This window comes from Diplotaxodon limnothrissa, linkage group LG16, assembly GCF_057381915.1.
Source record: "Diplotaxodon limnothrissa isolate DT_005_m linkage group LG16, D_limnothrissa_male_GT1.1, whole genome shotgun sequence".
Classification (NCBI taxonomy): domain Eukaryota; kingdom Metazoa; phylum Chordata; class Actinopteri; order Cichliformes; family Cichlidae; genus Diplotaxodon; species Diplotaxodon limnothrissa.
The window spans coordinates 29,648,036-29,666,308 of NC_140611.1; the positions used below are offsets into that span (position 1 = coordinate 29,648,036).

At 40.4% G+C, this 18,273-nt stretch overlaps 1 protein-coding gene across 1 annotated transcript; it reads left to right on the forward strand.

Annotated features, from left to right (window-relative positions):
• Positions 1–11,304: 11,304 nt before the first annotated feature.
• On the forward strand, positions 11,305–12,302 carry LOC146616437 (olfactory receptor 6N1-like). Its single transcript, XM_085374201.1, has one exon. It carries the CDS (start codon positions 11,373–11,375, stop codon positions 12,300–12,302), a length of 930 nt encoding a protein of 309 aa, XP_085230327.1. The 5' UTR covers positions 11,305–11,372.
• Positions 12,303–18,273: the final 5,971 nt, after the last annotated feature.

Genomic DNA, 18,273 nt, shown 5'->3' on the forward strand with positions numbered 1-18,273 from the left:
TGCTGGCCATCTTCACTGTGGTGTTGTTGAAAAGAAGTGATATGTGACTGTGCTGGCTCATGCTGATCTCCTTTTTTTATTCAGTATTTAGTGTTAAGGTGTTATTACAGTTCTGCAGTTGGTTCACCTGCTAACTTATTCATTGATGTCCTGGATGAGACTCACAATAAATTATTATTCTATTCTATTTTATTCTATCAGCATTCTTCACAATTTTGTTAGTGGGCCTCGCCTCAGACCCACTAACAAAAATGCCGGACTGGTACTTGTGTTTTTACCTTTTTAATATTACACACTAAAAAAAAAAAAAAAGGTAAAAACACTCTGTGTGTATGACTGAGTGAATGAGATGAGTACAAAGTGTTTTGAGTGCTCAAATTGAGTAGAAAGCCACTATGTAAGTACCAGTCCATTTAAAAGTACCAGTCTGGGTCACCTGTATGGAGAAAAAAAAAAAAACAGAAGAGAAAGCAAACAACAAAGAGCAACATAATAAAAAAATAAATAAATAAATAAATATTAATATTACACACTAGGGCAGCACGGTGGCACGGTGGTTAGCACTGTTGCCGCACAGCAAGAAGGTCCTGAGTTCAATTCCACCATTTCTGTGTGGAGTTTGCATGTTCTCCCCGTGTTTGCATGGGTTTCCTCCGGGTACTCTGGCTTCCTCCCACCGTCCAAAGACATGCAACTTGTGGGGATAGGTTAATTGGATAATCCAAATTGTCACTAGGTGTGAATGTGCGAATGAATGTGAGTGCGAATGGTTGTCTGTCCCTGTGTGTTGGCCCTGCGACAGACTGGCGACCTGTCCAGGGTGTACCCTGCCTCTCGCCCTATGACACCTGGGATAGGCTCCAGCGCCCCCCGCGACCCTGAAAAGGATAAGCGGAAGCGAATGGATGGATGGATATTACACACTCTGATGGATCCATTGGGGGCAACTCGGGAGGAATCTGGGGGAATCAGGGAACAATCCATCGATCTTCCAATTGATAAACAATCCAGTTTAACAACAGAGCCCGAGAGCGCCTGAGCAACAGTATCTGCTAACCTCTGCTAACTAGTGTTGCTGAACTAGTATTTAGTCTAGTATTGAGCACTAAATGGCCTGAGGGGAGAAGGAAGCCAAGAGTGTACAACCTGGTCTTAGGGTATTTGCTGGTGTGGTAGCCTCAGCCTCTATGGATCTTGTACCTAGGGCTTGTTCCTGTGCTGCTATGATTAGTACCTTTGTGCTGTCTTTCAGTCTCGCTTTATAGGATTTCTTGATACCAGTCACCTCTTCTATCTTCCAGTGGTACATACCATTCAGGGACCTTTGCTTCCATGATGATTCCTCTTCTTTTATCTCGGGTTTCTGCTGCCTGAAGTATTCACTAAGCACTCTATAGGTCGTGATCATTTTCCTGATGTACTCCTGGATCTTTGTTGTTTCATCCTGGATAGTGGTCCTGTAATTCTCTAATTCCTTTCACTTAGTTTAGTCTCAGGGTTGGGGTGGACTTGTGGTGAAACCATTCATGCCTTGTTAGGAGCTTCGATGTTTTGGGGTCCGTGGCTTCTTTCTCCTCCTTTGTCTCACTGATTATCCCAACAGGGTATTTGATGAGATGTTGATTGCCTAAATCTTGCATTCTTCCCATTCAGCTGTCTCCTCAGGACTTGCCTTACTTTCTGCAGATATTTGGTGTTTGCTGCCTCCCAGGGACTTGTTACTTTCCAGCTCTTTATTCTTGAGACTATGCCTTGGATATCTGCCACTGTGATGGTTACTGGAGCCTGTTCAGGGAAGCTGGTGTGGTCTTCACTCCGATCTCTCTAGTATACCTCTTCAAACGGCAAGCCAAGGTTGTGAGTCTTTGCTTGGCAGTTACCAAGTAGGAATGGGTACTGGTATCCAGTGCCATGATGGCACAGGTTGTGACATAAACGGTAGTAACCAGACCGAAAAGTAGAACACATTTCGGTGCTTTATTTCAGTGCTTTTTTTTTCCTGAGATGTCATACACTTCAGATTCTAGCCAATCATTTTACCTTTCCAAGGATAGTAGGCGGGCCCAGGTACGTACGTTCTTTTAGAGCAGAGCTACAGATTAAAAATGCCCAAGGCGAAGCAGTCAAAAGTCTGGCTGTACTTCACAGCAAAATATGCAAACTCAGCAGCCTGCAACAAGTACTTTAAGGTGATACTGTGCAAAGGAGGTAACTCCTTGAATCTGACGACGAACCTGGCGACTTATAGTGTTTTGTTAAAAGCTGAGAAATGAACCGTATTTGATAGCTTGCTGCGAGACCTCACACCGAGCACATCTACTGCGGGTATGGTGCCTCGGACCCGGGGTTAGCAACATCCCCCAAGAACCCGCGGAGGAGAGTCCAGGCCCCTAGCCCTGCCGGTGTAGCAGAAATGATGACGGATGATGATGGCAGCAGCAGCCGTTCTCCTCTGGGTCAGTAGCTTAATGTAGTTCGTGTTTAATTTACGTTGAAGGAAAAAAATGTCCATCCCGGTTTTCCCTCCAAGGCACGAGCGATAAGCAGAGTTCTGTCCTTTCCTTCTAAGATTCCTAATTATTTAAAGTAACACTCAGGTATGCCATTCAGCGTGTTAGTACGAGCTCGGGAGCAGCTTGGGAGAACAAGAAAACAGAGACTGCTTTAGGTTGCCTTCCCAATCGACTCAAAGGTTTATTAAGTATACAACAGCTTATATAGAGGAAAAAAAGGTTCGTGTGTCAGCTTTCCCAGTTCAAACCGGTACAGACCAAATAAGGAAACGTCTTCCTGCCTTGTGAGCAAAGAAGTATCCTGTGTGTAGTTTATCAGTTCAGCTACAATTTATGATCATCCCAGCAAAATACACTCCTAGACATAGAATACAGAGTTCTTTCATTAGTGAATTCTGAAACAAACCACCTGGCCTTTAACTAGCCTTTTTCTAAGAGATAAAGAAAAAGGGAGGATGGGAGTAAGGAAGTGGTCTCGTCTCTGTGGTGTTTTTGACCTTGGGGTACCAGCCTGTGAGTCTTACACATTAATTCTTGGGTCAGAGAGAAAGAGAAAAACAACTATTAAATGGGCCTTATTGAGTAACTCTTTTCTGTCCTGTAAATGCTACCATGGTATCAAAATATCACAACATACGTTGTGTAGGCTAACCACGTTATTAAATCAATGCATGTAAGGTGAACTAGCAAACACTGTCGTAGTTACATGCGGCTGTCTTCTTGTTTGATGGCAGGTACTCCCTTCACCCTGGCCAAAAAGGCTAAAATGACCAAAGAAAAAGTGGGAAACAGCAACAACAACATGAGAGGTTTTTGGACAAAGTTTGTGTTTATTCCATTGTTTAAGCACTGCCTCCAGCCAAGAACGATACCATATATGCCCTATAGCTGCAGAAAGGGCTAACATTGTTATCTTTTTACAAAAAACAGCTAAACATGAGAGGTTTTTGGACAAAGTTTGTGTTCTCCATTCTTTAAGCACCGGTTCGAGCACCGGTTCGAGCACCGTTTAAACACCGGCACCATTTCAAAAGTACCGGTTTGGCACTGGTTTCGGATAAAACCTAATACCCATCCCTATTTCCAAGGCCTCAAGTATGATTTTATTTCTTCGTCACACCTTTTTGCAGCTCCGATGTTTGGCTCACTTCCCTCCATCTTGTCTTGGCTTCTAGTCTCCTTCTACAAGGAGGGTACTGCTCCTTGTAGCTGTTCATCTTGTAGCCAAGCACCTCACTGATCACTGCTGCCATAGTGTAGATCAGCTGGTTGGTTTCGATGATAGTCACAGTAGGGATTTTCCATAACCTTCAGATGGTTCTTCATATGGGCTTTGTAATCAGCCATAGAGGGTCCAGGTTTCCAGCTTAGCAATGATCATATCTGTCAAGTCAGGTGTTCTTACAATAAACACCTCACACACATCAGTTGGCCTTGGCACTTGATACCCAATCTCGGAGGGTCGAGATGATATCACCCCCCTGACCTGACGACCTTGTTCCCCCCTGGTGTAGCATTCGTGTTGTACCTTGTCGATCTTTAGTTGTGATAGCAGTTTTTTCTTCCAGATGTTGAAACACTGAGCAACCAGTTGTTTCGCCATTAGTCCAGATGTTATGTGTAGTGGAAGTGCAAAATAAGTTGCAGGTGCGGATAATCACCACATCATAGGAGGGAAAGTAGCACAAAACACAAGACAGGGCCTAAGTAAAATAGGAAGTTAGCAATAATAACTAAACTGAGAAACACAAAGTAAAAGTATAAACTATAAATAATAAACTGATCTAAATAGTAACTGGAACAATTAACTCAATACTTAAAATACTAATACAAGAAAAAATACAAGATGAAAATGTAAACAAACAAACTAGGCATTAAACAAAGAATATTTAATAATAACAGAACAAAATTCTATACACTGAACCCAGGACCAGAACACCTTAACCACTGTACACTGCAAAAATCAAATTTATAAAACACTACAGGCCAGACATCTAGAGTTAACATAATCTAATTTTTACAGCAATTTTTACATAATTCATAGTTAGAAAAAATATTACTTAACAAGTTAACAATTCACAAATTCTTAAAGTTTTCTAATATCAAAAACACTCATCTGTGAAGGTTCTTCAGTTCTAGGCTAGACCTGAAGAAGCTCTCGGATGAGAGGTGCAACGTCTTCAAGCAACTTAAAGAAGTCCAGAAGCTTTTCTTTCCAAGCTCCTTAGACAATCAAAAATACTCAATTACTGAAACTGAATGCAATTTTTTTTATACGTACGGAAACGAGTTATTAGAGGACCGGCAATACACTGTAAACCCGAATAAGTTACCAGAACTCAAAAAAATTGAGGCAATCGATTGCCTCAATTTTTTTGAGTTGATCAACTCAAAAGCCAAATTTTTCCAGAACATAAAAGTTTGGATTACATGGTACTTGTATCTTTTGAGAACGGTCAACTCAAATATTTGCAGTTAATATGACTTAAAGTTTCAAGTTTACAAATTCAAAGAAATAAGTTCACAGAACTTATAAAAAATAAGTACACAACTACAACATTTTTATGTTAACAAAACTCAAATGTTTATTAGTTTGTGTTGTCATTATTTTAAGTACACGTTAGTCAAATATGTTGACTACTTGATACTTAAAAACATGTGACCCAAAACTTAAAATTTTTGAGGCAATTGATTGCCTCAATTACACTGAGTATCGGTAACTTAATATGCAAAAGTCATAAACATCTGCCATTGAACAGTATCTTGCCTGCTCCCTTTTAGCACTATGTTGAAATTAAATACATTTTAAAAAAAAAATTACATAAATTAAAAATAATTAACAAAAACATTTATAAATTAAAATAAGTAGACCAAAAATTGTTTAGTCAGGAAAACTGTCAGAGTAATGAAAAATAATAATTAATAATATCAAAATGTGCTTTTGGCTCTCTGGCTAATATCTGAATAAGACAACAAGGCAGCAATTTGAGTGAATTACAATGCTATTTGTTTTACATTAACCAGTATCAAACAGTGAAATTTAGGTCATCTTGCGCAGCCCACAATGTTTTGGAAATAGTATTACGAAAAACATTAAAAACATACAAAACATTAGTGTTGCTTTGCATTATGTTAATGAGAACAAAGGCACGTTGTATAGTTTGGACCTATTGGCTGAACACCTGTAGAGTAATCTAATAATGTTTTGAGGCATTATTTAGATGAAAGGAGAGAACTTTGAACTAGCCTTTTATAATGCTTCACCCTGCATCCTTCTTTCAGATGAGTTCCTACATAACCAAGTCATTCTTGAGGGTCTGTAACCTGGGTGACAGTTTACCACTTTCTAGACCAAATAAAATCTTTTGAGTAAATTCTAAAGTGTTGGTCAGGGCTTTGGGGTAGCTGAGGTGAAGTGCATAGATCAGTCCAAACATTACTAGGAAGGCTTCACCAAATCTGGGGAGACTGAACACAGCATCACTTTCAATGACGACAGAGATTTTCACAGGTTGGTAGTGAACTGGACTTGTTGTGTGATGGTCACTGATGACAGTGAAGAGGGCCACTTCAACACCATCAAGCTCCAACTCATCAGATTCGTCCTGAATTAATGAAAAAGAGATACTAATCACAATCTAACCCAAGAAATACAACAGACGACATATAATTTCTCATTTTACCAACTCCCACTGAGATCCAATACCTCTTTTACAAGGGAGACCTGAGTCTCACTGTAAGAGGTGAAAAACAGAAGATCCATGTTCTGCACACATAAATCAGCTAATTCACCAGAGAATCAAGTGGTGTGAGATAGACTGAAACTAAGCTAAAGGAAATACACAGGAGTAGACTAAACAAAGGTAAGTCCAAACAGTGCATCAAAATACATGTTTGTACTTTGATGCACTGTTTATATACACAGTAGTATCTGTTAGATACTTAAGGACACTCACAGTGCAGGTTCTGAAAAATCCAGAGACATCCTCATGCAGATAGACAGGAAGGGCGTGGAGAACGGTAGTGCGCTTGGTGTGGATATCATGGATTTCCTATTTCCAGATAAAAACAGAATTTTATATACTGGTGAGTTTACTGAACAACAACAAAAACAACAGTCAAATCAGAACATATGTCCACAAATAACCTGTTCACATCTTTAATACAGTCAGACAAATAGCAAACACAAAGTGGAGTAATAGCAAAATTCAAAAAGCTCATTTAAATCATTGAACCTGTCCAATGTTCCACTGGTTCAACCTATGAAATGTGTAACAATCTATTATTACCTGTTCATTGTGAATTCTTAGAATTTCAACCAGGGCATCTGCTGTCTTCCCAGTTTTTGATGCCCTGGCTGAATAAGGTCATCAGTCGAGGAAGATGGCGGTCAAGTTCAGCGTAGAATGTATTGGGCAGGTTCTGATTTGTAATCCGCTGAAACTCTGCATACAACTACAGCAGAAGGACAATACAGTTCAATTTGAAGAATCTCGCACATCTTTATAAAGCAGCAAAAAGCTGCCACATGAGTAAGAATTACAATTTTCATTTTAAACAGAGCTGATCCATATTACCTCAGACTCCATTTTTAGAGCAGGCCAGAGGTCCAAGAGCTCCTTCACAACCCTAACCCTGCACATATAGTTTAAAATATAGCGTTTCTAACAAGAAAACTGCTTGAAAGCACTCTCACTGCAGACAGGCATCTCCGTTGTGTAACTGCAGGGACAACGGGCTTGTTTGGACCCAACTATTCTGAGTCATGAGAGGGGGTTTAAAAATTTAGAGAGATTAAAATACTTTGTTTCATACTAGGCGACCGGGCGCCACCTCTAGAACAAGTAGTATCTAACTTTTTAAACCGCCTGCTACCCTCATTACAACAACTTAATGCTAGCTCTGCAAGCGCAAAGTTTCCTTCGGGGAGAGCAGCAAAGCACATAAAAAACACGGACCGACATTTCTGCTATTCTTTTCGACACGCACCCAAAATACAACTAAATATTCGTATTTTAACAATAAACTAATATCAACATTGAAAACTTACTGTAAGTCCAGTGATGCTAGTTGCTGCCGTTAGGTCCAACTTTCTCCAGTCGTCCATGTTGCCTCTTTGGTGCTGTTCCCGCCCATATACCTTTACTTCTTCTGTGTTTCGTATTAATGCTCATTAGCGCCGCCTTCCGCTTCGGAGGGTGAATCAGAGATTAACTCGGAATAAAAATTGATTCCTGGGCCCTGTTTCAGGAAGCCGGTTTAGTGGAAAAACTGAGTAAGTATACCCTGAGTTAACGAAAACTCTGGGTTTTCGGTTTCACAAAGCGAGTTCAGCTGCAGCCTGAGTGAGTCACTATGACGACACACGCCGTGAAGCTAACCTGCCCCCTAGCAGGTTTACCACAACTAACCCTGACTGTCTCCGCCCCTTTGTCGGAAACCTGACAGTAGGAAGTGTCGGACATGGCGTGCCACTTCCTTGAAGAGCCAGTAGATCGTGAAGCCCAAATTCTCCGCAGAGCTCTCCGCCGGGAGAGAGTGATCAGAGCGCGTTTGGACATTTTATCATTTCCTGATGATTTTCTGTGCGAACGTTACCGTTTCTCAGCACAATCTATAATTTATTTGGATAACATCCTCAGGCCATATATTACGCATGTGACACATCGCGGACATGCTCTCAGTTCATTGCATATTATTTGTATTGCACTTCGGTTTCTTGCAAACGGGAGCTTTCTGTATAATATTGGTGACGCTGAGCACGTTTCCAAGGCTACCGTCTGTCGGGCAGTCAGGAATGTTACAGTTGCACTGAAACGTCTCCTGTACTCGTCTGTGGTGTTCCCCGGTCACAGACCCACAAGATTTATCAAAGAGGGATGCCACAAAATTGCAGGTATCAGGATGACCAAAACTTAATGTATGATGTGGTGATACTTGGACTACTACTTAAATTGCACATTTATTTTCAGGGTTCCCAGGCGTGATTGGCTGTACAGATGGCACTCACATTCCAGTCATTGCTCCTTCAGTAAATGAAGGAGACTATGTGAACAGGAAGTCTTTCCACAGCATTAATGTACAGGTACATAGTTCCCTGTAGCATGTCAAACTAACAAATTATTTCATTATAGTAATGGATGCTAATTTGTGTTCTCTGCACTGTGAAGATCATATGTGATGCTGCCAACATTATCACAAATGTGGAAGCCAAGTGGCCAGGCTCTGTCCATGACTCACAAATATTCCGTGAATGTACACTGAGCACAAAATTTGGACATGGTGAGTTGAGAATACTTTAAAATATATAAAGACCAATTGCTTCAGGGACATTTGAACTGAAGTGTACCCTTCTGTCTTAGGAGAGTTCACTGGCTACTTGCTTGGTGATAGGGGGTATCCATGTTTACCCTATTTGCTTACCCCTTACCCTGACCCTGAACCGGGCCCACAGCAGCGATATAATCTGGCTAATTGCAGGACAAGAGCCAGAATTGAAATGACTATCGGAATGCTTAAGGCCCGGTTCCAGTGCCTGCAAAGACTCAGGGTCACCCCAGAAAGGGCATGTGACATTATTGTGGCATGTGTGATTCTTCACAACATTGCCACAATTAGAGGAGAACACTGTCCTTCTGAACCAAACATCAGCAGTGATCCAAACCATGAACATCCTGACCCTCCCACGGACATACAAGATGGAAGAGCAGTCAGAGACACCATATGTCACAATCATTTCTTTTGACCCATCACCTCAACATGTTGAAAGAAGAATAAACAGATTTTTTGTTCAACTGGCTTTATTGGTCGCCTGTATTTCCTGTACACAAAGTATTAAAAGATGTAAACCTCATAAAGTGTCTCTGTTGCTTCCTCCTCCTTAACAGCTGTCAATGTTTCTTCATTATTTTCCTGTAGTAAAGAAATAGACAACATTGCTGTTCTACTGTAAACTCATATAATCTGTGGAGTATTACTCACAACTGCATGTTGGTCTGGCTCAACAGGAGGCTGCACCAGATGCAGTACACCATCAACTGATAGAATATGAGGTTTATACAGGTCACTTATAACTTACAAGGGACCAAATGGCAATTAACAAACATACCAAGCACCTTACACTTCATTGTCATTATGCTCTCAAAGACAACCAAGGCTGAGGGAAGGCAAGATCAGTCGGAAAATAACTTCACTACAAAATAATCCATTATGGTAAAGAGTTTATCAAATGAATGAGCAGCACTGCAAAGGTGACTGTGAAGAAAGGATGTATGCACATCATGTATTATTTTGAATTTACCCCTTATGTAGGCACTTGTGTCTTGCGGGGTTATTGACTCAGAGGATGTCCCCGCAGAGATGCCTTCGGCCACAGGGCGCCCACTGTTTTGGCTGAGGGCCAACTGCTCAGCCTCTGTGAGTGGTGGTGGTGGAGGACCCCCACCTGTTTTTCGGGCCTCCGCTTTTTTTCTGTTGGCTATAACGGGCCACATTTGAGCATACAGAGTAAGCAAATATGTACTTGTAATGTGCTCAGATAATTTCAATAAGTGCTTACAGAAAGAAAATTAATGTAGCCTCTAACTGCAATTGATTTACATCGGACAAACAGACCAAGCACTACGGCTCATAATACAATTACACCTTACCTGTTTGGACTATATTTTTATATTTCATTTTTACTTGCTGCCAGGCACGTTTGGGGCCTGTTGGGTTGCACCTGCGCTCACATCACATCACAAAATAAAATGTATAAAATAACAAATAAAATAACATATGATAAAATAACGTGTTAAATGGGTGGAAATCCCTAGATCAATGTTTATATTAACACTCACGCATTGACTCTGTCGGCTATGTTTTGCCATGCATGCTTTTGCAGCTGTGGCTGTGTTACTTTTTTCCGCGGAATTTGCATGTTATCGGCATATGCTGCCATCAGAATTTCGGCCTCAAGCGCTGTAAAATACATTGACCGCGCCTTCTTTCCCTCCGTCTCCATGGTGACTCGCTTAATCTGTGCTCCGCTTATCAGGGCTTTATGTATCCTCGTCCGCGCGCTTCACTTGGGGTTAAAGCAACTCCGCGTTGACTGAACTAATTGTTATCAGCCTTTCTGAAACGGAATATTCCGAGTTGGACAGTTCGGGGTTACTCAACCGTGAGTGTCGTTTTTCACTCTGAGTTTTCCAAACCGGCTTCCTGAAACAGGGCCCTGCAGCTGCTCAACACTTACGGAAAAAATTAAAAATATATATGTAGGACACAGTGATAAAACAATGAATATTAAAATAAATACATTTTGTCTTCCACTAATGCATTTAAGACAATTTGATTTTACTTATTTGGTGAAACACTTTGAGATTTTATTGTATTTTAGCATGTGCTACATAAATTAAGTTTATTATTAAATCCTACCTACTTGAAACAACAAAAATAACAGGACTTTACCATTCTTATATGTCCTAACTTAACTGTGTTACGTTGTGCTTAAGTTATTATTTTAAGTGATGCTTACTTAATATAGAAATAGTTAAATTCAATCAAATATTATTAGTTTCATTTACTCAAAAAGAAGAACATGTTATACGAACTTGACATATTTAAGTTAACAGAACTTTTTGAAGACTTTGAGTATACACTACTTAATCTGTTTAATTACTTTGAACATTCGGGTTTACAGTGTATGAGTTTGAATTCCCAGCTGTTGTGCTGTCATCATCAAAGCGTTTATTAATAGACGGTGCTGAATGAGAGCGGAGTGAGAATACACAGCACAGTGTAGCTGCTCACTCTGCATTTTGAACACTCGTCAGGTATAATCTGAACATTTGAAATTGTGAGTATTGCTCTCTGATTATGGATAATGTTTCTGTTGTGAGAATGTTCACTCTCTCTGGATTTAATGAGACAAGGAATATCAGACTTACCATCTTCTCACTCACATTAATGTATTACTGTATGATCATATTAATCAATGTGTCTCTGATTGTGCTCATTGTCTTGGATGAAAACCTCCATGAACCTATGTACATTTTACTGAGCAGTTTTTGCATTAATGCAATTTATGGGACCACAGGTTTCTACCCAAAATTCCTGTTAGATCTGCTGTCGTCTTCTCACAGAATCTCCTATGAAGGGTGCCTTTTACAAGCTTTTATCATGTACTCATTTGCTTGCTGTGATTTGTCCATTTTAGCTGTCATGGCCTTTGACAGGTATCTGGCTATATGTCGCCCTCTGCACTACCACTCTTTCATGACTAAGAGGAGGCTCTCTCAGCTGGTGTGTTTCTCCTGGCTGACTCCTTTATGCATTATTTCCATCGGTATTCTGCTAACATCAAGACTGACCTTATGCAGATCAAAAATTGAGAAGGTCTTCTGTGTGAACTGGGTAATTGTTAAACTTGCTTGCTCTGACACAGACACCCTTTTAAATAGTGTTGTTTCATATGCAACAATTATCATGTATATTTTGCATGGGTTTTTCATAATGTGGACGTACATGCATCTTATTAAAACATCTGTAAGGTCCAAAGAAGACAGGGCGAAGTTTATGCAGACCTGTGTGCCCCATCTGACTTCTTTAATCACATTTTTGATTGTAATACTTTTTGATTTGATGTATATGCGATTTGGCTCTGCAGATTTACCCCAAAGCCTCCAAAACTTCATCGCTATTGAATTTCTCGTCATCCCTCCAGTTATGAATCCCCTCATTTATGGATTTAAACTTACCAAAATACGAAATAAAATTCTGAGTTTTGTTTACCGTAAACAAAAATAACCACTTTAATAAAGTTTAATCACTCAATGTTTTTCTCATTATTTCTTTGTTCATAGACAGTGACAAAACAGGGTGCAAATTCATGTTTCAGTATTTTGTCAGGGATACATCCCTGAGCCCCATCATTTATCCAGGAAAATAATGGGGATTTGTTTCAGCTCATTGTTCATTTTTATTGAAATTATTTGTTGTTATATGAAGTACAAGATGTTTTTCTGCTGCTGTATGCAAATCAAATTGAAAATAGACACACAAATACACATGTGGAATGTAAGAGAATTAAAAACATTTGTCTTAAACTGAAGCTTTTTTGTGTCATAGCATAAATAGAACGGAAAAGGGTTTGAGGAACTATTTTACTATTTTATTTTAAAATGTTCTTGGAAAAACATTTTTTCCATCAATAGGATTTTTGTCAGGCATGTGTCAGGTCAGAGATCAGGTTTCCTTATTAGAAGCATACAATCATACAATTGAATCAGTAAGACTAAGGAAAATTTCAGGCTTTTATCTTTAATAGTTTTTGAGATATTCATATTAATTCAAACTTTGCTTTAGATTTCCATGTGTGAAAAAAGACCTTGTATAAGTCAAACTTTGGAACGTACAATTTTCAGGCACAGAGTTGGGTGAGCAGAAAATCTTCTAAAAGTCTGATAGTTTAAGATGCCCCAACATTTCTGCCATATCCTGTACAATATATATTTTATTTTACCATCTATTTCCATACAGAGGACTTATGTTCAAACTACCAGTTATTCAAAGCCAAAATAAAGCACAAAAACTGTTGTGATGTGAGTATAATTTTGGCATCTGCATCTAGTTACTCAGTTGCTGTTAACATTCAGCAGATCAAAGTGTACAGCTGACATTATTTCCAATGTGGCATTAAAAAAATCAAATAAATGCACTTTGGGTTACTGAGTTTCACGTACAGAAAACAAAAGCAGTAGAAGCCAAGACCATATTTCGTCTGTACACTGAACATGGTCATATAATAGATCTTAGGTCTCTTGAATCAGGTATCTAATTTATTGGACCAATAAGCTGCCCAGGAGAGCCCCAGCTGCAGCCCAGCCACACTGATATTAAAAAGCTAGTTTAGATAAATATAGAATACCTGACATCTATATATAACAGTTCACAAAATAGATATAGATAATAGAACCAAAGATAGAACAATATTTTCTATGAATTTGGAATCCACACAGTGGGTGGCTGCTGCTTTAAAAGCTGCCTCCCTTTTTTCAGATAGGGTGCTGTTGCAGAAGGATATAGACGTATAGCACAAAATCCTATAACCAAGTAGCCAGTATAGTATACAGGAACATCTGCACTGAGTATGGCCTGAAGGTCCAAAAGTTAAACATGAATCCAGCAGGCAGAACAGTGTGTGGTAGGGGTGGGAGAGGTCACGTATGTGTTTGTTTGCTTTGGTCAGGCATCATCCCAGATGTGGGGAAGTGGAGTCCCATAAGTATTCTCTGCTGTCCCCACCACTATATTCAGGGATTGCCAGTCTAAAGCAAAGCAGGCTCTTGACCAATCAGAGATGCAAAGAGAGTAGTAGAGATGGGAAAGGGAAGGTGACCTTTTCTTAATTGGGGCAAAAGGCTCTCTTTTACAAGAGCTCCACTGTGCAGTGAACAGGACAGGTCTATCTGTACGCCCAGGAGTTTCGTGCTGCTGGCCATCTTCACTGTGGTGTTGTTGAAAAGAAGTGATATGTGACTGTGCTGGCTCATGCTGATCTCCTTTTTTTATTCAGTATTTAGTGTTAAGGTGTTATTACAGTTCTGCAGTTGGTTCACCTGCTAACTTATTCATTGATGTCCTGGATGAGACTCACAATAAATTATTATTCTATTCTATTCTATTTTATTCTATCAGCATTCTTCACAATTTTGTTAGTGGGCCTCGCCTCAGACCCACTAACAAAAATGCCAGACTGGTACTTGTGTTTTTACCTTTTTAATATTACACATTAAAAAAAAAAAAAAAGGTAAAAACACTCTGTGTGTATGACTGAGTGAATGAGATGAGTACAAAGTGTTTTGAGTGCTCAAATTGAGTAGAAAGCCACTATGTAAGTACCAGTCCATTTAAAAGTACCAGTCTGGGTCACCTGTATGGAGAAAAAAAAAAAAAAAACAGAAGAGAAAGCAAACAACAAAGAGCAACATAATAAAAAAATAAATAAATAAATAAATATTAATATTACACACTAGGGCAGCACGGTGGCACGGTGGTTAGCACTGTTGCCGCACAGCAAGAAGGTCCTGAGTTCAATTCCACCATTTCTGTGTGGAGTTTGCATGTTCTCCCCGTGTTTGCGTGGGTTTCCTCCGGGTACTCTGGCTTCCTCCCACCGTCCAAAGACATGCAACTTGTGGGGATAGGTTAATTGGATAATCCAAATTGTCACTAGGTGTGAATGTGCGAATGAATGTGAGTGCGAATGGTTGTCTGTCCCTGTGTGTTGGCCCTGCGACAGACTGGCGACCTGTCCAGGGTGTACCCTGCCTCTCGCCCTATGACACCTGGGATAGGCTCCAGCGCCCCCCGCGACCCTGAAAAGGATAAGCGGAAGCGAATGGATGGATGGATATTACACACTCTGATGGATCCATTGGGGGCAACTCGGGAGGAATCTGGGGGAATCAGGGAACAATCCATCGATCTTCCAATTGATAAACAATCCAGTTTAACAACAGAGCCCGAGAGCGCCTGAGCAACAGTATCTGCTAACCTCTGCTAACTAGTGTTGCTGAACTAGTATTTAGTCTAGTATTGAGCACTAAATGGCCTGAGGGGAGAAGGAAGCCAAGAGTGTACAACCTGGTCTTAGGGTATTTGCTGGTGTGGTAGCCTCAGTCTCTATGGATCTTGTACCTAGGGCTTGTTCCTGTGCTGCTATGATTAGTACCTTTGTGCTGTCTTTCAGTCTCGCTTTATAGGATTTCTTGATACCAGTCACCTCTTCTATCTTCCAGTGGTACATACCATTCAGGGACCTTTGCTTCCATGATGATTCCTCTTCTTTTATCTCGGGTTTCTGCTGCCTGAAGTATTCACTAAGCACTCTATAGGTCGTGATCATTTTCCTGATGTACTCCTGGATCTTTGTTGTTTCATCCTGGATAGTGGTCCTGTAATTCTCTAATTCCTTTCACTTAGTTTAGTCTCAGGGTTGGGGTGGACTTGTGGTGAAACCATTCATGCCTTGTTAGGAGCTTCGATGTTTTGGGGTCCGTGGCTTCTTTCTCCTCCTTTGTCTCACTGATTATCCCAACAGGGTATTTGATGAGATGTTGATTGCCTAAATCTTGCATTCTTCCCATTCAGCTGTCTCCTCAGGACTTGCCTTACTTTCTGCAGATATTTGGTGTTTGCTGCCTCCCAGGGACTTGTTACTTTCCAGCTCTTTATTCTTGAGACTATGCCTTGGATATCTGCCACTGTGATGGTTACTGGAGCCTGTTCAGGGAAGCTGGTGTGGTCTTCACTCCGATCTCTCTAGTATACCTCTTCAAACGGCAAGCCAAGGTTGTGAGTCTTTGCTTGGCAGTTACCAAGTAGGAATGGGTACTGGTATCCAGTGCCATGATGGCACAGGTTGTGACATAAACGGTAGTAACCAGACCGAAAAGTAGAACACATTTCGGTGCTTTATTTCAGTGCTTTTTTTTTCCTGAGATGTCATACACTTCAGATTCTAGCCAATCATTTTACCTTTCCAAGGATAGTAGGCGGGCCCAGGTACGTACGTTCTTTTAGAGCAGAGCTACAGATTAAAAATGCCCAAGGCGAAGCAGTCAAAAGTCTGGCTGTACTTCACAGCAAAATATGCAAACTCAGCAGCCTGCAACAAGTACTTTAAGGTGATACTGTGCAAAGGAGGTAACTCCTTGAATCTGACGACGAACCTGGCGACTTATAGTGTTTTGTTAAAAGCTGAGAAATGAACCGTATTTGATAGCTTGCTGCGAGACCTCACACCGAGCACATCTACTGCGGGTATGGTGCCTCGGACCCGGGGTTAGCAACATCCCCCAAGAACCCGCGGAGGAGAGTCCAGGCCCCTAGCCCTGCCGGTGTAGCAGAAATGATGACGGATGATGATGGCAGCAGCAGCCGTTCTCCTCTGGGTCAGTAGCTTAATGTAGTTCGTGTTTAATTTACGTTGTGTAGGCTAACCACGTTATTAAATCAATGCATGTAAGGTGAACTAGCAAACACTGTCGTAGTTACATGCGGCTGTCTTCTTGTTTGATGGCAGGTACTCCCTTCACCCTGGCCAAAAAGGCTAAAATGACCAAAGAAAAAGTGGGAAACAGCAACAACAACATGAGAGGTTTTTGGACAAAGTTTGTGTTTATTCCATTGTTTAAGCACTGCCTCCAGCCAAGAACGATACCATATATGCCCTATAGCTGCAGAAAGGGCTAACATTGTTATCTTTTTACAAAAAACAGCTAAACATGAGAGGTTTTTGGACAAAGTTTGTGTTTTCCATTCTTTAAGCACCGGTTCGAGCACCGGTTCGAGCACCGTTTAAGCACCGGCACCATTTCAAAAGTACCGGTTTGGCACTGGTTTCGGGTAAAACCTAATACCCATCCCTATTTCCAAGGCCTCAAGTATGATTTTATTTCTTCGTCACACCTTTTTGCAGCTCCGATGTTTGGCTCACTTCCCTCCATCTTGTCTTGGCTTCTAGTCTCCTTCTACAAGGAGGGTACTGCTCCTTGTAGCTGTTCATCTTGTAGCCAAGCACCTCACTGATCACTGCTGCCATAGTGTAGATCAGCTGGTTGGTTTCGATGATAGTCACAGTAGGGATTTTCCATAACCTTCAGATGGTTCTTCATATGGGCTTTGTAATCAGCCATAGAGGGTCCAGGTTTCCAGCTTAGCAATGATCATATCTGTCAAGTCAGGTGTTCTTACAATAAACACCTCACACACATCAGTTGGCCTTGGCACTTGATACCCAATCTCGGAGGGTCGAGATGATATCACCCCCCTGACCTGACGACCTTGTTCCCCCCTGGTGTAGCATTCGTGTTGTACCTTGTCGATCTTTAGTTGTGATAGCAGTTTTTTCTTCCAGATGTTGAAACACTGAGCAACCAGTTGTTTCGCCATTAGTCCAGATGTTATGTGTAGTGGAAGTGCAAAATAAGTTGCAGGTGCGGATAATCACCACATCATAGGAGGGAAAGTAGCACAAAACACAAGACAGGGCCTAAGTAAAATAGGAAGTTAGCAATAATAACTAAACTGAGAAACACAAAGTAAAAGTATAAACTATAAATAATAAACTGATCTAAATAGTAACTGGAACAATTAACTCAATACTTAAAATACTAATACAAGAAAAAATACAAGATGAAAATGTAAACAAACAAACTAGGCATTAAACAAAGAATATTTAATAATAACAGAACAAAATTCTATACACTGAACCCAGGACCAGAACACCTTAACCACTGTACACTGCAAAAATCAAATTTATAAAACACTACAGGCCAGACATCTAGAGTTAACATAATCTAATTTTTACAGCAATTTTTACATAATTCATAGTTAGAAAAAATATTACTTAACAAGTTAACAATTCACAAATTCTTAAAGTTTTCTAATATCAAAAACACTCATCTGTGAAGGTTCTTCAGTTCTAGGCTAGACCTGAAGAAGCTCTCGGATGAGAGGTGCAACGTCTTCAAGCAACTTAAAGAAGTCCAGAAGCTTTTCTTTCCAAGCTCCTTAGACAATCAAAAATACTCAATTACTGAAACTGAATGCAATTTTTTTTATACGTACGGAAACGAGTTATTAGAGGACCGGCAATATGAGTTTGAATTCCCAGCTGTTGTGCTGTCATCATCAAAGCGTTTATTAATAGACGGTGCTGAATGAGAGCGGAGTGAGAATACACAGCACAGTGTAGCTGCTCACTCTGCATTTT